The sequence below is a fragment of the Phalangium opilio genome, unplaced genomic scaffold (assembly GCF_054372755.1).
Source record: "Phalangium opilio isolate 3A_F unplaced genomic scaffold, DU_Popi_V2 ptg000098l_1, whole genome shotgun sequence".
Classification (NCBI taxonomy): domain Eukaryota; kingdom Metazoa; phylum Arthropoda; class Arachnida; order Opiliones; family Phalangiidae; genus Phalangium; species Phalangium opilio.
In genome coordinates, this window is record NW_028324201.1 from 1,674,572 (window position 1) to 1,695,618 (window position 21,047).

General features: G+C 40.2%; 3 protein-coding genes across 3 annotated transcripts; 2 read left to right on the forward strand and 1 right to left on the reverse strand.

The window, feature by feature from the left end:
• The first annotated feature begins 275 nt into the window (after positions 1–275).
• Positions 276–2,363, forward strand: LOC149633143 (uncharacterized). Its single transcript, XM_089851016.1, has one exon. It carries the CDS (start codon positions 276–278, stop codon positions 2,361–2,363), a length of 2,088 nt encoding a protein of 695 aa, XP_089707142.1.
• Positions 2,364–6,335: 3,972 nt separating this feature from the next.
• LOC149633144 (uncharacterized protein F54H12.2-like) lies at positions 6,336–7,646 on the reverse strand. The gene has a single exon (XM_089851017.1). It carries the CDS (start codon positions 7,644–7,646, stop codon positions 6,336–6,338), a length of 1,311 nt encoding a protein of 436 aa, XP_089707143.1.
• Positions 7,647–12,071: 4,425 nt separating this feature from the next.
• On the forward strand, positions 12,072–17,043 carry LOC149633145 (uncharacterized). Its single transcript, XM_089851018.1, has 2 exons — positions 12,072–12,906; positions 16,169–17,043. Exons 1-2 carry the CDS (start codon positions 12,072–12,074, stop codon positions 17,005–17,007), a joined length of 1,674 nt encoding a protein of 557 aa, XP_089707144.1. The 3' UTR covers positions 17,008–17,043.
• Positions 17,044–21,047: the final 4,004 nt, after the last annotated feature.

A 21,047-nucleotide genomic window follows, 5' to 3' on the forward strand; every position in this document is an offset into this window, starting at 1 on the left:
ACTCGTATTGGATTTTAAACACTTTAGTTAATCACTACTTTATTAAACCTCAAGTAATTTTCAACGGCAGCCGCGCTTTAGCTGTTTTTATCAAAAACCAAAATATCAAGTTTTTGGACTCGATGAATTTCGTCGCCGGCTCTCTTAGATCTTTGAATAAAACCTTTGAACTGGGGGAATGTAAGTAACAGTTTTTCCCGTATATTTTCTTGACTCACGACACGATGAATTATAAGGGAAAATTGCCTGACAAATCTTATTTTCAACCTGAAAAAATGAAGACTAAGGATTACAAAGAATTCGAAATTTGGTACGAAGAAAAGCGTAAGACCGAGTACGATATGAACAAGGAGCTGGAGGAATACTGTCAAATGGATGTTTCCGTTTTAAAGGAAGCGATGGTTAAATTTAAAAATCTTTTTCTAAAAGCTACCAATTTCGACCCTTTCAATATGAACGCTATATCCATTTCGGGTGCTTGTCTACGTTTTTTCCTTCACACATACTTGAAAGAATACGCTTTAGCTATCGTGCCGCAAAATGGGTACCTATACCAACATCAAAATCAAAGTCGTGAAGCTATGAAATGGATCTCCCTCGAGGCTAAACAAAGGAATGTAAATTTCCAAACTACTTTTTCTATCCAGGGTGAAAAATACTTTGGAAAGTTCCCAGTCGATGCTTATTGTCCCGATCCTGAAATTATTCTCCAATATCATAATGATTTTTTTCACGGATGCGTTAGACACACAAAGCAGTCTAGCTTCAATTCATTTCTTGGAAAAACCAACAAAGCGTTATACGAAAGAACTCTAGACATTGAAGAATACATCAAAAACGCCGCTCCGAATGCCGAATTTAAAACCATGTGGAGTTGTGATTTTGAAGAATATCTTCGAAACCATCAGGAAGATAAATCTTATTGCGATACCGTATCATTTCCTTCTTCTATAGGATCGAGAGAAATGATTGTCGGGGGTAGGGTAGAAAACTTCAAATTGTTGCATATCTGTCAACCGGGTGAAAAGATACTGTATCGAGACGTCTGCAGTCTTTATAGTTTCGTCATGAAATTTAAAGACTTCCCAAAAGGGCACCCTACTATATTTACGCGAAATTGTAGTTTAGAAAAAGATAAATATTTTGGCGTGTTAAAATGCAAGGTTTTAGCCCCCAAAAAACTATACATTCCGATTCTTGCATTTAAATCTAATTCAAAATTATTGTTTAGTCTATGTCGCACCTGCGCGGAAAAAAGCTTATCAAGCCCTTGTCAGCATTCGAGAGAGCAGCGTATATTCGAAGGTGTGTTCAATACTCCCGAAATTTATTTGGCAATGGAATTCGGTTACGAGCTGATTTCTATATCCGAAGTTTGGCATTACCCTGAGCGATTCAGATACGTGAAAAACCAAAGTTCTGGATTGTTTGGGGATTACATTGACAAGTTTTTGAAATTGAAAATTTGTAATAGCGGTTGGCCTGACAATGTAGAGACTGAAAGTCAGAAAAAGAATTATTTACAATCCATTTACGAAAAAGAAGGCATCTCGATATCAATCGAAGAAGTGACTAACAATCCAGCTTTAAGGAATATTTGCAAGCTAACGTTAAACTCGCTTTTCGGTAAAATGTGTCAAAATCTGGACAGAGGAAAGACTGTTATTATAGATAAATACGAAGAACTAGTGGCTATATTAACCGATGAGACTAAAGATCTGGAAGATATTCGACCTCTGAACGATTCATTGGCTTTGCTAACTTACAAACATAAGAAACCTTTCGTTCCTTCTTTACGAAGTGGCAGTCCTGTTATTGGAGGTTTTATCACAACCTACGCTCGAATAGAGCTATTTAACGTTATTCACAAGCTTGGGAAACGTTTGCTTTATATCGATACTGATGGTGCCATATTTTTAGAAGGAGGGAAAGATGATTGGATCCCTCCCGAAGGAAGTAGTTTGGGAGAGTGGAAATCAGAAATAGGCGCTTCGCATATAACGGAATTTGTCAGTACAGGACCAAAATCGTACGCTTATAAAACATCAGACAATCAATGCGTGGTGAAGTCGAAAGGTATCACGCTTTCTCGCGAAAATGAAAAAATTATAAATTTTGAATCTATGGTAGACGCCTTACAAAATCCAGAAAAACGGTATACGGTAGATATCCCGTTTAACGTTGTTCGACGCAAGCGGGACTTAACTTTACTCTTAGGAAATTTAAAAAAACAATTTGGGGTCACCTTCTCTAAAAGGATTCTTCTAGATGACTTTACTACATTACCCTTTGGGTATTGCCAAGAAGAAGAAGCAAGTTATTGCCAAGAAGAAGAAGCGAGTTACCTTTCATCACATTGTTAAAGTTCATTGGCTACCCGATAGCGAAGATCGAAGGAACGAGTGGCTGTACACCGCCGCGCGATTTAAAGATAGAGTATTTCTTTTGAACAACCTTTTGAAACCAATTTTTGAACGAAAATTAAAAGAATCATAGTCGACAATGTCCTGTCGGTTGAAATTCGTAGCACCCTTTCAAATGATTGTTTCCGGCGCGTCTATGAGCGGAAAGACGAATTTTGTTTTGGAGTTATTGAAAAATCGTCAAAAAATGATAGACCCACCCCCTCACAGGATCGTATATTGCTACTCTCTGTTTCAAGAAAAGTTTCACGAAATACGCAAAGAAATACCAGAAATTGAATTCCTGGAAGGATTGCCGCCTGATGATACGGATTTCTTTAACCCCAAAGTTAATAACCTGCTAGTGTTGGACGATTTAGCCCCTGTTGCTAATGCTAGTTCGTTCATTTCTTACCTTTTTACGGTTGGTTGTCATCATTTAAATTTAAGTTTAATTTTAATTACTCATAATCTATTCTCGATGGGGAAGGAATCTAGAGTTATAAGTTTGAATACTTCTTATTTTGTAATATTTAAAAATTTAAGGTCTCGGAGTCAGATTTCCCACTTGGAAAGACAGATATTTCCGGGTAAAAAAATAATGTCAAAAGCGTATGAAATGGCTACATCTGACAAACCGTATAGTTACATAATTTGCGATTTGCGCCAAACTTGCGACGACTCTTTGAGATTAAGAACAAATGCACTTCCCAATGAAGGAAACATGATATTTTTTGTGGAATAACAAATAGTTTTTTTAAAACAAAGTCCCTGGTGGAGATTCAATTCATTGTAGTGAAAGATGCCATCCAAGTCATTTCGGAAACATTATCCTTACCTTAAACTACTGAGAGATATTAATCCTCAACAAAGGAAAACTTTAATATCGTTATCTAGCAAAGATCAGTTAAAATCTATTTGCACTATATGTTACAACTTGAAAAGAAACGCCATCGCTCTTCCGCAAAGCAAAAAAAGAAATTTGAGGCGGTACGAAAAAGTTATAAAATCGCTATCTAATAAACGCCGTAGCCCAAATCAGGTTCGACAGTTGTTGTACAAGCAGACTGGAGGATTTTTTCTACCAAGCCTGATTGGTGCTATAATTCCAACTCTTTTGTCAGCTATTACCGGTGGAGAATGAAGAAAATGATTCTAGTTCCGGCGTCCTCAATTATGACCGATGTTGAAAAACAGGTTTCTTCGTTGGATAATGAAATTACCACCATTCTCAACCAACCTGGGAATGCCGATGATAAAGCCAGACAATATCTGAAATCTCTTCAACAATACCTTACAATGAAAAACTTGGTTGAACCTCCCGAAGTTAGAATAGCTCCTCAGCCAACGCCTGTATCGTCAACATCCATGCCTTCATCAAGCTATCTAAAATCTCACCAATATACCGGACAATCGTACGAACCACCGGTTCCAGTAATTGTCAAAACGAAACCTCGAAAAAAATTGTGTTAGTTAAAAAGACCATTGGAAGTAATTATCAAGTTCGACGTTCTCAAAAGATGAAGAAAAAGAAAATTAAGCTTTCAAATCCATCTCTAGAAGCAGCAAAATCGTCTCCTGTTCTAAAAGAGATAAAAACACCAAGGACTGTCAAGAGATCCCCGTATGAATTAAGGCGAGAGAAAGGAAAAAAACCCAACAAATGGCTAGAATTTTGATTTTATTCATTACAATATCGAAACTCGTGATTTAACAAATGTGTACACAAATTTAACAATGATATGCTATCGTTATAATAAAGGTTTTTCTTATAAAGCAATTGGATTATTTCTTTCATACTGTAACCCTCGCATTTGGCGAAACAGTACATTAAAGTATGCAAACCGCAAAAATCGCTATCGATAGGCTGAATTACACAATCGTTGTAGATCCATTCTGAAGCGTAGGGGGTCAAATCAAATCCGTAATGGGTAGGATTCCTTCCAAAGGAGCAAAAGAATTCCGCTCTTTCTCGGTTGATAAAGAAAGCAACCCAGTGTCCATCGGCGATATAAGAAGGTGAAGTATTAACGACGAAAAGATAAACATTTTTCTCTAGAGGTGGTGGTGGTAGCTTGTCCGAAGGAAAAACACCGATAAAAAATGGTGAAGTTCGAGGATCGCAGTGCAAGACTTCGGAGAGTTGTTGCGTATTCATAACCTCACTTGTAATAATTGCGGTTCGTAAAAAGCGCCTCTGATTGATACACCTTGACCATCTTTAACGTTGTACGCTGGAGGACTCCGATGCAGGACTTTATCTATGATGAAATTCTCTTTGGTCCAGTTGGCAGTTCCTCCCTTTTCGAATCTAGTTTTCGAAGTTGCTAATTTAACTATCATGCCTGGTTTGAGAGCGGGTTTCTTTCCCTTCTTCTTATCTCCGTATAATCTAAACCAAACTAAATGCTCGTTATTGATATTAACATCTTTTGGTTTAAAACCAGTTGTCGAATGGACGCTCGAATTGTAACTTTTAACCAAGTTTGGCAAAACTTTAACGTAATCATACTTCCCGCTTCTGGTAAAGTATTTGTATATCTTTGACGACAGTGTAGCATTGAATCTCTCTACTAAGGACGCTTTTGTATCATTTACTAAAGCGAATGAACTGACGTTGTGTTTCTTTAAAAAATTGTCAAACCTTTTATTTACAAATTCTCCGCCTTGATCGAAAGTGAGTTTGGAAGGTTTGCGAGATTTAAAAATACTAGTGAAAGCTTTAACAATACTTTCCGGTTTTTTATCTCGAAGAGGGATAGCCCAAGCGAAGCGCGATAACACGTCGATGATAGTTAATACGTAGCGTTTTTTATTATTATACCGCTTAAACCGGTTGAAATCCATAAGATCGCACATCCATTGTTCATCTTTAGAAGTTACATAGACTTGATTTCTGGGGAATTTGAGTTTTCTAGGTCGGTGAGTTATGTAGGTATCCTGAGCTAACAACCAATTTCTAGTCTCCTTTTTCGAAATTCCTTTAACACTATTTTGTAATTTCTTTATACTTCCTAACCCAGCCGGGTGAGAGAGATTGTAATAAACTTTCGCCAACTCATCGAGTCTCGACATTGGTGTGGAAAATGAGTAAATAACTTTCAATCAGGTGAAATTTATATTTCTTTATTCAGAACATTTTATCCGTACACAATCATATTTTTCAAATTGGTTAAATTATTAATAATATCGCTATAAAGGATGTACACGTCTTCTAATTTCGTTCCATCCATTTCTTCGTAAAATTCGACCAAAACCTCGTCGTAATTCATCCGCGGAAGCGCTTGTTCGATATTCTGTTCCACCGCTTGACACCAGTTGATATTATCGGCTCCGCAGGAAATATCGTGAGCTAACTTGTGATGACAACAACTGTTTTCGCATTTGATGGTAATTGAATAAAGTATATTCGTCAATTTTTCCAAAACGATCCTTTTCATAACATCCTTAGCGTCGAGTAAAACTTTGACTTCGCGATCGATGGTACTTTTCAAAGACTTTAAACTTTTCCACGATTCTTGATTCAGGGAGAATCCGCGAGCGGAAGAGTACATAATGTGATAGTTATGATTCGCGCCGCGAACGTATTGTCTAAGGTCCAACTGCTTTTCTTTTCCAACGGTGAGACACTCTAGCAGAATATTATCTTTACTCATCCAAGTGTGAAACCTTTCAGATTCCCCATCGAAGTGAGAATCAATTTCGGGTTGCACCTTCCAAAGATCGTTCCAAATAGAATGATGAAACGAAACTTCCGAGTCGTTGTCTCGTCTTCGAATGGTAACGTAAGGATCGACGATATTCCTTACTACGATCTCCAGATCGCTGGAAAGATTGTGACTGACGAACATCTTGAAGATTAATGAAGAGTTGGTCGAGATATTTTTCCATTTATAGTCGCTATTTTCTTAATTAGATGCTGACATCTGTGTTTTAATCAAGTGGATAAATAACGCTTCTGTCTCTGGTCACGTAGAGCTCTTTGTTAAATACAGCATAAATTACGCAAGTGGTGTTGGTGTTGAGTGGTTTAGCAAACTTCATACTAAGACGAAGATTTCCCTGCTTAGGAGGGTTGATAAAATCACCTTGACAATCGCCGGCAGCTGTTAAATCGTACGCGAATATGGTATAACCGTTACCATAGTCTTCGTAAGAAATATAATTGCCTTTGTTTTTACCTAGTATATCTAACACGTCGAACAGTGAGGCATATTCTCTGGTATATTGTCTTTTGTCAAAGTTGGGTTCGAAAGGAATGTCTGGAAAATTTGTCGAGCCAATAGCGACCGACATATGTCTCAAATCATTATGAGTGAGATGGTAAGGATTGGTATCTAACGTACCGTTGAAAGCGTTCGTGGGTACGAAGAAAACTATCATAAGATCGGGCATTCTCCCAATGAAAACATTTTCCCTAGTGCAATCGACTTCGCCTTTAGATATTGGGAAATGTTTAATAACCGTTTGCTTAATCGGATATCGAGCTGGGTATTGCTCTAAAACTTTAGCGTGAGCCAAAAGAATTTCCGGGCGTACCTTAACCAATTTAGCTATGAGAACAGCTTCATCAATAACAACATGGTACGTCTTATTGGGTACTTTGGAAATAATAGGGAAATGTTTAGGAGATCGGAAAAGTCGAATCATAAGGTCAACTCCAGGAAGCATGTACTTATTCGTACGAAATAAATCTGCCGGTAAATGCCCAATCATTTCAATTTGATTTGATAATTTTGTTCTAGCGGCTCTTTTCAACATTCCATTTTCATTTGTTTTGTTTTGTTGAGTAAACATTTCGTCCGGGGAAGTTGGCGAGTCTTTGTAATAACATTGTAAACCGAGTTGAGATTTTTTAGCATCTTCGGAACAGCTTAAAACTGTTTCAATAAGCGGTCCGTATTGAGCGCAGTTGCTCGATGCTTGAGTCGGTGTATTTTGAGCCAAAACATCGATTTGACTGAATAGGGAGAATAAAAACAGATTGACTGGTCCAACGTTAACCTCGTTAGGTTCGAGTACCGTTCCGTCTTCGTGAAGAATTCTAGCTTTGACTTTAAGCTTTGTCTCGGCAAAATCCATATACTCTTCTTCGTTCGATTTAACGTAAAAGGTTATCGGTCCAGAGTCTGTAATCGCGCTAATCGGTTGATAGGTTACTTCGGTAGATGATATGACATTGCTGTTTTCCGTTGGAATTTCAAAAATGTCTAGCTCGTTACGAATCCCCTCTCTCACCTCCATGGTTTTTGATTATGGTAGAAAATCTCTCTTAGTGCGATTCTTCTTAACGCGTTTACTTTTCTTTTTAGCTCCGCCTTGTGAATTTCTTTTCCTTTTTCGACGAGCACCAGAACCGAACTGCGAACTAGCTACGTGATCACCAGCTTTATGTAAAAGATTACCTCCAGCTAGTTTTAGATTCTTTTTAAAAGCCTTTTTCGGGTCTTCTCCAGACTGGATATCGGTATACATTCTGGTACCGATACCTAAAGCCTCGCGTCCGACGGCCTTAGCCACGGGTTTTACAATTGGTGTAATGAATTTAATTAGCTTGCGAAATAAATTTCCAAGACCCCTCCCGCGTTGGAAAACAGGTCCTGAAAATACTGGAAAGCTTCCACTACCTGATAGCTGCAGGTAATACTGTAGATAACTATCCCTTTGAACCATCTTTTACGAAATGTAGCTTGAGGATAGTCTTACCTAGTTTAAATGGTACGTGTAAATTTGCGTCGGTTTTTATTTCTACCTCGATAATTTCTAGTTCGTTAAGTCTTAGCGGATAGTAATCAATATTAGTAAACGTTTGAATGAACGTTTTCTTGTCAGCATTATCCGGTCTAGCAACGATTCGTAAAAGAGGAGCAGCGACGTCACCCACAAATTGTTATTGAATAATATTCGTATACACGAACAGGGCTTCGATACCTCTGTTTAAATCCGCAATGTATTCTCCGGTAGTATGATCTTTCAGCTGAACCCCGAGTTGACTCTTCGCGAAGCCTAACATTAAACCAAGACCCGGAAAACCAGTGGGAAAAGCCAGGCTATACCCTTTGTCGCACCAAATAGTAACGGTTTGGTCTTCATTAACGAAAAATCGAAATTTTTCTCTATAAGCATCGGGAATGGTTTTTTTCATAGCTCTTAAAATATCTTCAATATCATGATAAACACCCGCGGGTATGATATGCGTCAATTGATTAATCTTTGGCTTGATGGCTTGATCATTTGGCAAATCGTCGTCGCTGGAATCCATCATAGGCTGATCGTCAAGTAATTCATCCTTAAACGTATCACCCTCTTTAGCTGGTTGATCATTAGAGGGATGATCATCAGGTAGATCACCTTTTGCATCGTTAAGAGCTACATCTTTTTCTCTAAGACCTCTATTTCTAATTGGTATTACGTTAATATCAATCGCTTTGAGCTCGTCATCGACAGTTTTGGGTGCATCAATCGGATTGTCATCTTCATCGTCTACGCTTCCCGTTCTTTGTAGATTTACGGCTTTGAAATCCTTTTTTCTGGACCTTATTTCGATATAATTATCCTTGTAAGAAATGGATAAAGTTTTGGCGTGACGCGATAAGGGGAAACGGGAAACGTACCGACCCGAGACGAAATTTTTCTCTCGAAACTCTAGCACTAGAGAGAGAGGTCCTTCCGGGATTCTTACTTGCACATCCGGGTGTATATTCATCAAAAGAAACCTTTCTTCCGATTTTCGACCAACGACATTCGGATGGCGATCCACCTTCATTTGCAATAAATCTCTATATTTGGGTTTTATTTGATCGCGCAGGATATCAATTAAAGTTTTATGTAAAGAATATTTAACCGTATGACCTTTTTTCGTTCTTTTGCACTCATAATCACCTGGTGGTATTTCTAACTTGTAAGTAAACCAATTAGCATCATCGTCGATAGAGGGTGCCATGGTTAAAAATCTATCATAACCCTGAGTAACATTATCCCAAACTGGTGGTAAAACCACTTCAGCCAAACCAACCTTCCAGTTTGATAAGAGTTTAATAGGTTGCGGCAACTTCACCTTAAAAGATGATTGGTTGTTCTCGGGGAAATCGTCCATAGACGCATTACTGGGCAAAGTGACGTAAAACGAGTCTTCCATAATTAAGAGATTTGAAGAATACTGAGTCAGAATGGTGAAAGAGTGAAGGTTTTATAGTCGGGGTAGTAGTATTTAACCATTTCACCCCCAGCGGCGCGCTGCGGCGCGGTTTCTCCCCCATGTTGAATAATGTTAACAGTAAATTTGAACTTATATGCGTATTTTTCTTATATGAATCTAAAATATTACATTTGTGTATTATTTATCACATAGTTAAGAAGAAGAAATTGAAGTAATTATATTTAGACGTAAAGATATTGTGGTACAAATACCTACGACATTTTTTGATCACTGATTGGCTAATAAAATTAACTCGACTCGTATCTTACAAGCTACATAATTCAGGAAGTAAATATATCTCGAACGTCGCTTAAATAAACATGCAGGAGCAAAGGTTATTATAGATAGTCGACTAAGATCCTCTCGGTGTTGTTGTTTTACATATAAAGTGCATACTTTATAGTCGGGAAAAATATCTACCCCGGGGAGGTGGGCTCGCTAACACGACACTTGTTTATTTTGGGGGCGTGGTTGTTTACTTTTCTCTTAAAGTACAGGGTTTAACTACTAAAGGTAACATTTATTGCTTTAAGTTACAATATGTAAGCAACAATATTTTGGAAAAGGTTTCAACCTAACCTAACTTATTTTTGCTTACATATTGTTACTTAAACCAATAATTTGACATTTTTTCCATACGCTATGTAAGAAAAAATATTTTCCACCAAGAATTTGACCCCTCTTTCAAAATATTTTTTCTATTTTCTTTCAGAAATGAATTGTTTCAGTAGGTCTTTAATATTTCATAGTTATGCTAACGTCGCGAGTCCTTCAATTTGCTAAGTCCCAATACTTTTATTGCAATATTGAGTGTGCAGTATGCCTTTAGTCTCAATAGTGGTTAGTACATGAAATTTAAAATTTTCAAAAATTTATTAAAAATACTTGCGGCACGCTAGGAATTGTTTCAGTATTTTTTAGGAACTCCCCATGGTCTAATTCGTCCGAAACCAGTGTTTGTTGATGGGGTAGCGTAAAGTGAAATCCTACCATCTGGACTCTGTAGTCACACTTTCACAGGGGTTTAACAGAAAAACTAGGGTTCTAAATCGGTAAATTGCCATAGTAATTTACCCGCGTAATTCTAATTTACGATTTTCTCGGGTAAAATACGGAAACGTAATCACCGTGTTAATTTACGACCGACTTCTTAATTTTTATGGGAAATGTTCCAAAGCTCTAGCCGCAAATAAAGTCCATTTTCCTGGGCCCTACTGTGGCCCAACCTAACATTTTTAGTAGGGCTGTGCGAATACTCGAATTTTCGAATAGTATTCGTTTAATTCGAATCGAGTAATCGCTTCGACGAATCGAATTTGACATTTGGGGAAAAACGAGTATTCGAATTACAAAACGATTATTCGAAAAGAAATTCGAATAACCGATTTAAATACGAATATTGTTTCCTTAACCGAGTAATCGTTTTCATGGGGTTAAATTCGAATATAAAACGAGTATTCGATTAAAAATGGGAGGAACTATGGTCACATGTCTGTAGTAGACCTAATGTAAAAATATATATATAGTAGACCTGGGCGAGAGATAACAACAGTAGACCAAAACTGATAACGAGCAACGTATATAAACAGGGGCAGATGGGCTTAAAGTTATCAGTTGACGGGTCACGGCTAGATGTAAATATTGTACAAAGACGCGTGCGGTGTATTGCACTAAAACATAGAACCAAATAAATCAACGTTGATTTAAAACCAGTCTTGATTACTTTAAGCAACAGACACAACAATGGCGACGGAGGCGAGATCGTGATAATTGTGACCAGTACGAATCGCCATAACTACACGAAGAACTTATTCACCACGTTGTGGGGGACTTCCACTTTCCAACAGAGACCTGCACGGGCCGAGTTTTTCAGGCCCGACCCAAGCCCGGCCCGGTTTTAGCATTTTGAATAAGCCCGAAACCCGGCCCGAGTCCGAGTACATAGTTGGTTTTTCGGCCCGGTCCGGCCCGGCCCGTTACGTGCATTAACCAAGCCCGGCCCGGTCCGGCCCGACACGTTGCATGAATTGAAAAGGCCCGGCCCGTTACACGTAGTTCAGTTGTAATTTTTATATTTTTTATACATAAAATCAATGATATGAATTCATATTTGTTTTAGCGTCGTGCATTTTTCATTACTTTTGATAATTGTTCGTTATATTTGTCCTTAGAAGCTTATACTCACTTAAAGTATCTTTCATTTGAACTTAGGATTAAATGATAATCAACAAAAGCCCGGCCCGGCCCTACCCGTTAATTTCCAAAATTTTAAAAGCCCGACCCGGCCCGGCCCGTTAATTTCCAAAATTTTAAAAGCCCGACCCGGCCCGGCCCGATACAACTTTCAAAAGTGGAAAGCCCGGCTCGGCCCGACCCGATCGGGCCGGGCCTCGGGCCGGACCGGGCTTGAGCCCGGCCCGTGCAGGACTCTGCTTTCCAACGCTTAAAAGAAAACGACCAAAGAAATCAGCATGTCTATGTTTGGCAAAGTCGACCCATTTCACGAGTCATCGCAGACGTGGGCAGTCTACTCCGAGAGATTAGAGCTGCTTTTCACAGCCAATGACATCGACACGGAAGAAATGGAGGGTAAGAAGAGGGCGATGTTCCTGACGGCCATTGGTGGTCCCACGTACAGTCTTCTGCGGGGATTATTGGCACCAGTCAAAGTCACGGACAAAACAACGAAGGAACTGACAGACACGTTGTCCGCCCACTTCAATCCCAACCCGTCGGAGATCATGGAAACGTTCAAATTCTTTAATCGCAACCGCTTACCGGAGGAATCCACCACGATGTACTTATCGGAACTTCGCAAAATGACGGAATTTTGCAACTTCGGCAAATTTCTGGATCGAATGCTGCGGGATCGATTCATATGCGGCATACAAGAAGAAACTATTCAGAACAGACTACTTTCGGAACATTCCATATCACTGAATAAAGCCTTAGCACTAGCGCAATCAATCGAGGCAGCAGCTAAAAGCACACAGGAGATTAAGGGCAAAAATGGAAACCACATGGATGCAATCAACAAAATATCGCAACGGGAAGAACATAAAGGCCGGCCAGCCAGACGGTCGGATAAAACCCTATCACGTAGACCCACGGAATGTATGAGATGCCTATCGTACGAGCACCAAGCGATACATTGCCCATACAAGGAGTACACTTGCGACAATTGCAGGAAGAAGGGTCATTTGCAAAGAGCCTGCCGCAGAGGAGCCAGAACGAATTCCCACCGCGAAGTACACAGCATCATGCCACTATCCGAACAGCACGAAACGGTTCACACCATCCAACCATGTACAGTCGCCGCAATTAAAAACTTTCTCTCTCGCGACGTCTTGTTTCAATCATAAGCCGCAAATTATTGATCTGATACAATGGGTATAAAAAAACGTATCTTATATTGTTGTTTCAATAAATTTTTTACTAAGCGTTTTTTTTTCACTCTCCACTTTCCATTTCCAACTGCTAAATAGGGGGTTTTGAATGATTGGGATGATTTTAAAGAGAAGGTGAACAGTTGAGCATAGCTCGTCCGAATTACCGAATGACATTCCAGTAAAGGGAGAGTGATGTTAATTGCAATTTTCTGAATACACGTCCGCCACGGAATCAATGCCTTGAGCCATATTTTTATGGATAGAGATCCCCTTTAATGTTGCACAAATATATAATCAACAATTGTGGAATGAAACTTCAAATTTTCCTCCGGTGAAGATATGGCCACGGGTGCGACATTCTGTTCCACTATGGTTCGCAAATGCCAGGGGGTGGAGAATGATTTCTATCTAGATTAGTGGGCGATTCTTGATGTCAGTTTCAACATAAGTCTGCACGAACGTTTGGTTGAAAACGGCGCATTTCGGAGAGAACCATCTAGAAATTCAATGGCCAACCAATTCCCTCAATATGTCACCCATTGAAAACAGCTTGGTGGAGGAAATACAGGTTCACTGAAAAGGAGAATACCCACATTCAAAGCATAGCATGGGTCACAAAGTGGTGCCTACATTTGAGGAAGTGGTTGTGTTCATTGTATTCAACTAATTGGGATTCGCCATAACGAAGATGACGAACCTTTCTCAAGAAACACTTTATTTACAATGCGAAATTAGCATTATACTAAAGTTCCACTAGTCTTAGCAGTGTATCCGATGGCAAATTATGGTCTTTTTGAGAATCAATGGAATCTGCTGAGCTGCACGAAGTATTAAATCCTTAAAGGTTAAGTAAGGACGCAATGTAGAGTGTGTATATATTTTATTGAGAACTACCCAACCAACATAACTAGTTAAATAAAGAATAAAGACACTTTGCTAATTACTATCGAACATTTATTCTTAATTATGAACATGGTTAGGATAAATACATTTATGCGTTTTCATTTTTAATTTCATTATGCGATTAATATTTGATCATCTTACCGTTGGCGTTTACAACCTGTTGCATTCTCTGCGGCATTGATGAAAACAGATTGTTTATATAATCGGGCCGCTCACCAACCTCTTCCCATGCGGCCTGGATGATGGTGAAAAGTTCGTCCTTATCATTGGGAATTATATTGTTCTGGGATACAATCCTTTTCATAATCGCCGCTTATGGTGAAAATGGGCGATTGACCGACAAACCAAGACCTGGAACTCCACGCCTAACCACTGCAGAAGAAGACGACGTTATTGCTGCTCTTGTTGTGAATAATCCTACCACCACGGTTCGATCTGTAAAATCCATCATGGAATTGGAAGCGTCGGAAACAACGATTAGAAACCGATTACGTGACGTTGGGCTACACAGTCGTATCGCCGCGGAGAAGCCATATCTCAAACCAGAGCACGAACAAGAACGCCGAGCATTTGCGCGCGCTCACCTGCACTGGAGGAACGAATGGGATGAAGTTGTCATCAGCGACGAATCAACATTTTGTTCATCTACGGACCATCACGTAAGAGTGTGGAGAGAGAGAAAGGGACCCGATATGATGCGGCTAACATTCATTCAATCCGGAATAGCGGACGGTTTTCTGTGCCAGTGTGGGGTTATATTTCAAAACATGAAATTGGCACCTTAGCACGAATAGAAGGGCACCTAAATTCCGATAAGTATATTGATGTATTGGAACATACGTTTTTCCCTCATGTTGTAGACAATCATTTTCCGGACGGTAAATTTATATTTCAACGAGATAATTCGAGTATACACAAGTCACGTGCAACCATGGCGTATTTGAAGGAGAATCATCCGGAAATAGATCTAATTACCTGGCCAAGAAATTCACCCGACTTATCTCCAATCGAAAACGTCTGGGCGATTATGAAAAGGATTGTATCCCAGAACAATATAATTCCCAATGATAAGGACGAACTTTTCACCATCATCCAGGCCGCATGGGAAGAGGTTGGTGAGCGGCCCGATTATATAAACAATCTGTTTTCATCAATGCCGCAGAGAATGCAACAGGTTGTAAACGCCAACGGTAAGATGATCAAATATTAATCGCATAATGAAATTAAAAATGAAAACGCATAAATGTATTTATCCTAACCATGTTCATAATTAAGAATAAATGTTCGATAGTAATTAGCAAAGTGTCTTTATTCTTTATTTAACTAGTTATGTTGGTTGGGTAGTTCTCAATAAAATATATACACACTCTACATTGCGTCCTTACTTAACCTTTAAGGATTTAATACTTCGTGGCGCTCAGCAGATTCCATTGATTCTCAAAAAGACCATAATTTGCCATCGGATACACTGTTAAGACTAGTGGAACTTTAGTATAATGCTAATTTCGCATTGTAAATAAAGTGTTTCTTGAGAAAGGTTCGTCATCTTCGTTATGGCGAATCCCAATTTGTTGAATACAATGAACACAACCACTTCCTCAAATGTAGGCACCACTTTGTGACCCATGCTATGCTTTGAATGTGGGTATTCTCCTTTTCAGTGAACCTGTATTTCCTCCACCAAGCGGTTTTCAATGGGTGACATATTGAGGGAATTGGTTGGCCATTGAATTTCTAGATGGTTCTCTCCGAAATGCGCCGTTTTCAACCAAACGTTCGTGCAGACTTATGTTGAAACTGACATCAAGAATCGCCCACTAATCTAGATAGAAATCATTCTCCACCCCCTGGCATTTGCGAACAATAGTGGAACAGAATGTCGCACCCGTGGCCATATCTTCACCGGAGGAAAATTTGAAGTTTCATTCCACAATTGTTGATTATATATTTGTGCAACATTAAAGGGGATCTCTATCCATAAAAATATGGCTCAAGGCATTGATTCCGTGGGGGACGTGTATTCAGAAAATTGCAATTAACATCACTCTCCCTTTACTGGAATGTCATTCGGTAATTCGGACGAGCTATGCTCAACTGTTCACCTTCTTTTTAAAATCATCCCAATCATTCAAAACCCCCTATTTAGCAGTTGGAAATGGAAAGTGGAGAGTGAAAAAAAACGCTTAGTAAAAAATTTATTGAAACAACAATATAAGATAGGTTTTTTTATACCCATTGTATCAGATCAATAATTTGCGGCTTATGATTGAAACAAGACGTCGCGAGAGAGAAAGTTTTTAATTGCGGCGACTGTACCCTCGAGCACGGCGAGACACCCAGCGAATACTCGATGTATCACATTAAAGCTGGCAACTTCCCGACTCATAGTCAAGCCATGGATCCTATACATATCACGTGCCGCATCAACAATTTCCCCATCCAGATGGAACTGGACACCGGGTCGGCGTACTCTCTTATGCCTGAAGCAAAATTCACGATGGACGGACACAATTTAAAACTAGAACCATTCCACAACAACCTCACCTCATTCTCAGGACATAAAGTGAAGATTCTGGGGAAAACTAACGTCAAAGTGGAATTTGACAGCAGAATCGAGACACTACCGTTGCTGATCTATGAAGGAGAAGGACCCACGCTCGTGGGTAGACAATGGATCTTCTCCAAGTTGGACATCTTGAGGACTAGTCTGGACACACGCACTCTGAAGGTGGATCATATCGAAACAGAGAACGAAGCGTTGAAGAACATATTGCGTAAGCATCAAGAGCTATTCACTCCAGGATTAGGGCGGTTGAAGGGAGTCAAGGTGCATCTTCATGTCAAACGAAATGCCAAACCAAAGTTCTGCAAGGCTCGGCCAGTACCGTATGCGATGAGAGAGAAACTGGACGAAGAACTCACACGTTTAGAAAGGGAAGGCATCATTGAGAGCGTACCACACTCAGAGTATGCATCGCCTATAGTACCGTTGGTGAAGCCAACTAAAAGTCTCAGGGTCTGCGGGGACTATAAAACGACGGCAATCCAGGTCATCGACGTAGAACAATACCCCTTACCGCGAGCCGAAGACATATTTGCTAATGACGGGATGTAAATACTTCTCCAAATTGAACCTAAGAGAAGCATACACACAATTGGAACTTGATGACGAATCAAAAAAATCGTGGTCATCAACACGCACAAAGGATTGTACCAACCTAACCGCTTACCATATGGAGTGACATCAGCCTCCGCACTCTTCCAGAGACACATCGAATCGGTTGTACAAGGACTAAAAGGAACAGCAGTCTTTCAGGATGACATTCCAATAGGCGGAAGAACGGTGGAAGAACACTTGGAAAGACTAGAGGCAGTCCTAGACGCGCTGGAAACGGCTGGATTGAAGTTGCGCAAGGAAAAATGTCAATTCCTCCAGAAAACGGTCGAGATCCTCGGACATCGTATAGACGAAGAAGGTTTACACCCATTGGACGACAAAATCAAAGCAATATCAGACGCGCCGGAACCTATAAATGTTGAGCAACTGCGGTCATTCCTTGGATTGCTAGGGTACTACCGAAGATTTATCCCGAACGTATCAACGAGGTTAGCCCCCTTGCACCAACTACAGGAGAAAGGAAGAAATTGGGAATGGAACGAACAGCAAAAACAAGCATTCAAAGACGCCAAAACAGCACTGCATACCTCAAATATACTGGTCCACTACGACCAGGACAAGCCGGTCGTCCTAGCATGTGACGCATCACCGTATGGCATTGGCGCGGTAATATCCCATTTGGACGAAAAAGGCCAAGAGCAACCCATAGCCTTCACATCGAGATCACTCACGAAAGCTGAAAGAAACTATCCACATATCGAGAGAGAAGCACTGGCCATTGTATTCGGCGTAGCGAAATTCAAGAACTATTTGCTGGGCCGGAAATTCACTTTGCTGACGGATCATCAGCCACTCATAACCCTTTTTGCGGAAAACAAAAACATACCTATAATGGCAGCGGCAAGAATACAACGATGGGCATTGACGCTATCAGCCTACCATTACGAAATCCGATACAAGAAGGGAATACATCACGCGAATGCCGATGCCCTAAGCCGGTTACCGTTGGCAACACCCGAGTTCAAAACGCCTATACCGGAGGAGCATGTTTTCTACATGTCAACCTTCAGCGAATCCTTTGCTGTTACCTGCGAGGACATCAGACACTCAACTTTAAATGATCCACTGCTGAAACAAATCCTCCAGTTCACGAAAAGGGGATGGCCGAGAACGACATCTAAAGATTTAAAGGAATATCAAAGACGCAAGGATGAAATATCCATGACCAACGACATCCTCCTTTGGAACAATCGGGTCATCGTACCACAAACATACCAAGAGGCAATCATAAGAGAGCTGCACAGATCACATCAAGGAATGACGCACATGAAAGCAGTAGCCCGGTCGAAAGTTTGGTGGCCAGGACTTGATGCTCTAATAGATCAGACAGTCAAACAGTGCCCAGTCTGCCAAGAACATGCCCCGATGCCTGCCCAGAAGTTATCACCATGGAGAGAAACAGAAGCACCGTGGATCCGAATACACGTAGACTTCGCTGGTCCCATGGAAGGGAAATACCTGCTAATAGTCGTAGACTCCTACTCCAAATGGATAGAGGTACCCATTTGTAACACAACGTCCACCTTGACCGTTACTGAATCACTTCGACAAATATTTGCGAGATTCGGTCTACCCGTCACCATAGTGTCAGACAACGCCACGTGTTTCAGCAGCAATGAATTCAAGGAATTCACGACAAAGAACGCGATACGGCACGTACTAACGGCACCTTATCATCCTCAGTCGAACGGGCTCGCGGAGCGTAACGTAAGGACGGTCAAAAGTGCGTTGAAGAAGATATCCGGAGAGAAGCTCGAAGCGGTCCATTTGATAAAAAAGGGGTTGGAAGAAAATGGGTCCGGAAGCCTAAACACAAGATTGGCCAGATTTCTGATGAACCACAGGAGAACACCAACAGCCACAGGGAAATCACCGGCTGAATCGATGTTCGGGAGAAAAATGAGGACACGGCTGGACTTGATTGATCCCCAAAACGATGAAATGGAACAAAAGAATCAAGAACCAAACACCGAAACCTTCAAGGAAGGGGAAACAGTATATGCTAGGAACTACGGCAAAGGATCCAAATGGATTAAGGGCAGAATAAACGGGAAAACAGGAACTACGATGTACGACATAGAAACGCTTCGAGGCACATTAAGAAGACACCGCGACCAGATCCGGAAAAGGTACGACACGGTTCCGGTTGCCCAGTCGTCGGTTCCGGTTGCCCACTCGTCGGTTCCGGTTGCCCACTCGTTGCTTCCGGTCGCCCAGCCGTTAGTCTCATTGGCCAAACCAGAGAGCCATTTAACCACAGCAGATACAGAAGGAAAGAGAGGTTCCACAAACAAACCGCCGGACATTGATACCCAAAATCAGTCACTACGTCGATCATCCCGGTTGAGAATCATACCGGACAGATTGGGCTTATAGAATTAAATTTAGTAGAAAACGTTATGTAAATATGTAAAAGAGTTGTAAAATGTTCAAAATCCTTTTATCTTCGTAAATGAAAAGAGGTATTGTAGTAGACCTAATGTATTTCAAGCGTTTATTTTTGGAATTCAACGCGATTGCGCAGATCGCGGTGTTCGGTTTTTCTCTCTCGCTATATCCAGTCTTTCCTTGGAGGAAGTAGGTGATATGGAATAATGCCTGACCTCTCTACCTTCAACTACGGAAACGAAGTCCTCCCAGCATATTCACCGTTTCGGTAGGAGCGTGTCAGAGTTTTCCCAGAGTCCCTTTACCTTGACCCTACGTCCCTACCTAACGGCAAAATATATACTTAATGCCGCAGATCGTACATTATCATCATGTGACTCCATCTCACCTCTTTCCTCCAAGGTCTTAGCGTGGGAAATTTCATTCTATACTAAACTCGTGGGAACCAAAAGAGAACGGAAAAAATAAATTCCATTCTACTACTAAAACTCTGGGAACTAGAACTAGAAGTTAAAGGAGCAAAGTAGTTGTCGGTCGCCTGTTCAGCAACTCGCCATCTTAGGTTATGTTAAAACTGAATTAAAGCTTTAACTCCTATTTGAAAAAATCTAAAAAATGGCGAAGCGTTGTCGCAAATCAAACGAGGATGACATTGAAGAAGAACAGTCTGCTAATTCAACACTAGCTTCGTGTAACCTTTTGGAGACAGAAGTGCCTGCTAACACTTGTTCCGACGGCACAAGAAAAAACAGGAGTGGTGTATGGGCTTTCTTTGAAAATTGTGGTACAGTAAGTGGCACTTTCATTACCAAATGCAAAATTGAAGGTTGCGGAAAAGAACTGAAAAGGATAGACAACAGTACGAGTTCGATGCTAAACCATCTAAAATTGAAACATTCGTTGAGCTACAAAATGATAGAAGAGCAACAGTTGGCCAAGAAAAAGAAATCAACTAGTCAAGGAGCACAAGTAGAACCAAGTTCCCAGATTGAAAACATCGTTTCACTTTTTGAGAAGAGTCAGAAGTGGCAATCTGAGCACCCTAAAACAAAATCAATTACGAATACTTCCGTATTCAATTGTGGAAAGGCAGAGTTTCCTGAAAGTGCTTCATACTAACTCCTGCCACAGCCAAATTGTAAAGTTAGGTATAGTAAAAAGCTTAAAACACCGCATAGAAAATATCTCCGACGAACCTGAGACTGATAAAGCCATCGTTAAAAATCAGTTAATTAATAGTAATTACCCAAATGGTTTAATTGATTCGATTTTTAAAAATAACATTGTTAATAACGACTACAACAGACCTAGAGACTCTCAACCATGCTTAGCGCTTCCGTATATTAGGGGAATTAGTGAAAAATTAGGTAGATTATTAAAAAATAAATTCAACATTAAATTATTAAATATAGGTGGACAAAATTTAAACAATCACTTAGTTAAAAATAGGCCTAAAAGAGATATTAACCTATTGGATAATCGCTGCGTTGTTTACCAAGTAAAATGTGAAACATGCGGCGAAACGTATGTTGGTGAAACACAACAAACGTTAAAAAATAGGTTCTCAGGGCATAAGCAATGCATTAAAA

Excerpts from the sequence above, each read along its gene's own strand:
- LOC149633145 (XM_089851018.1), top strand. The coding sequence starts at position 12,072 with ATGTCTATGTTTGGCAAAGTCGACCCATTTCACGAGTCATCGCAGACG. Across the intron at positions 12,907-16,168 it reads GGTTCACACCATCCAACCAT|ACGTCGCGAGAGAGAAAGTT; the intron begins GTACAGTCGCCG and ends GATTGAAACAAG.
- LOC149633143 (XM_089851016.1), top strand. The coding sequence starts at position 276 with ATGAAGACTAAGGATTACAAAGAATTCGAAATTTGGTACGAAGAAAAG.
- LOC149633144 (XM_089851017.1), bottom strand. The coding sequence starts at position 7,646 with ATGGAGGTGAGAGAGGGGATTCGTAACGAGCTAGACATTTTTGAAATT.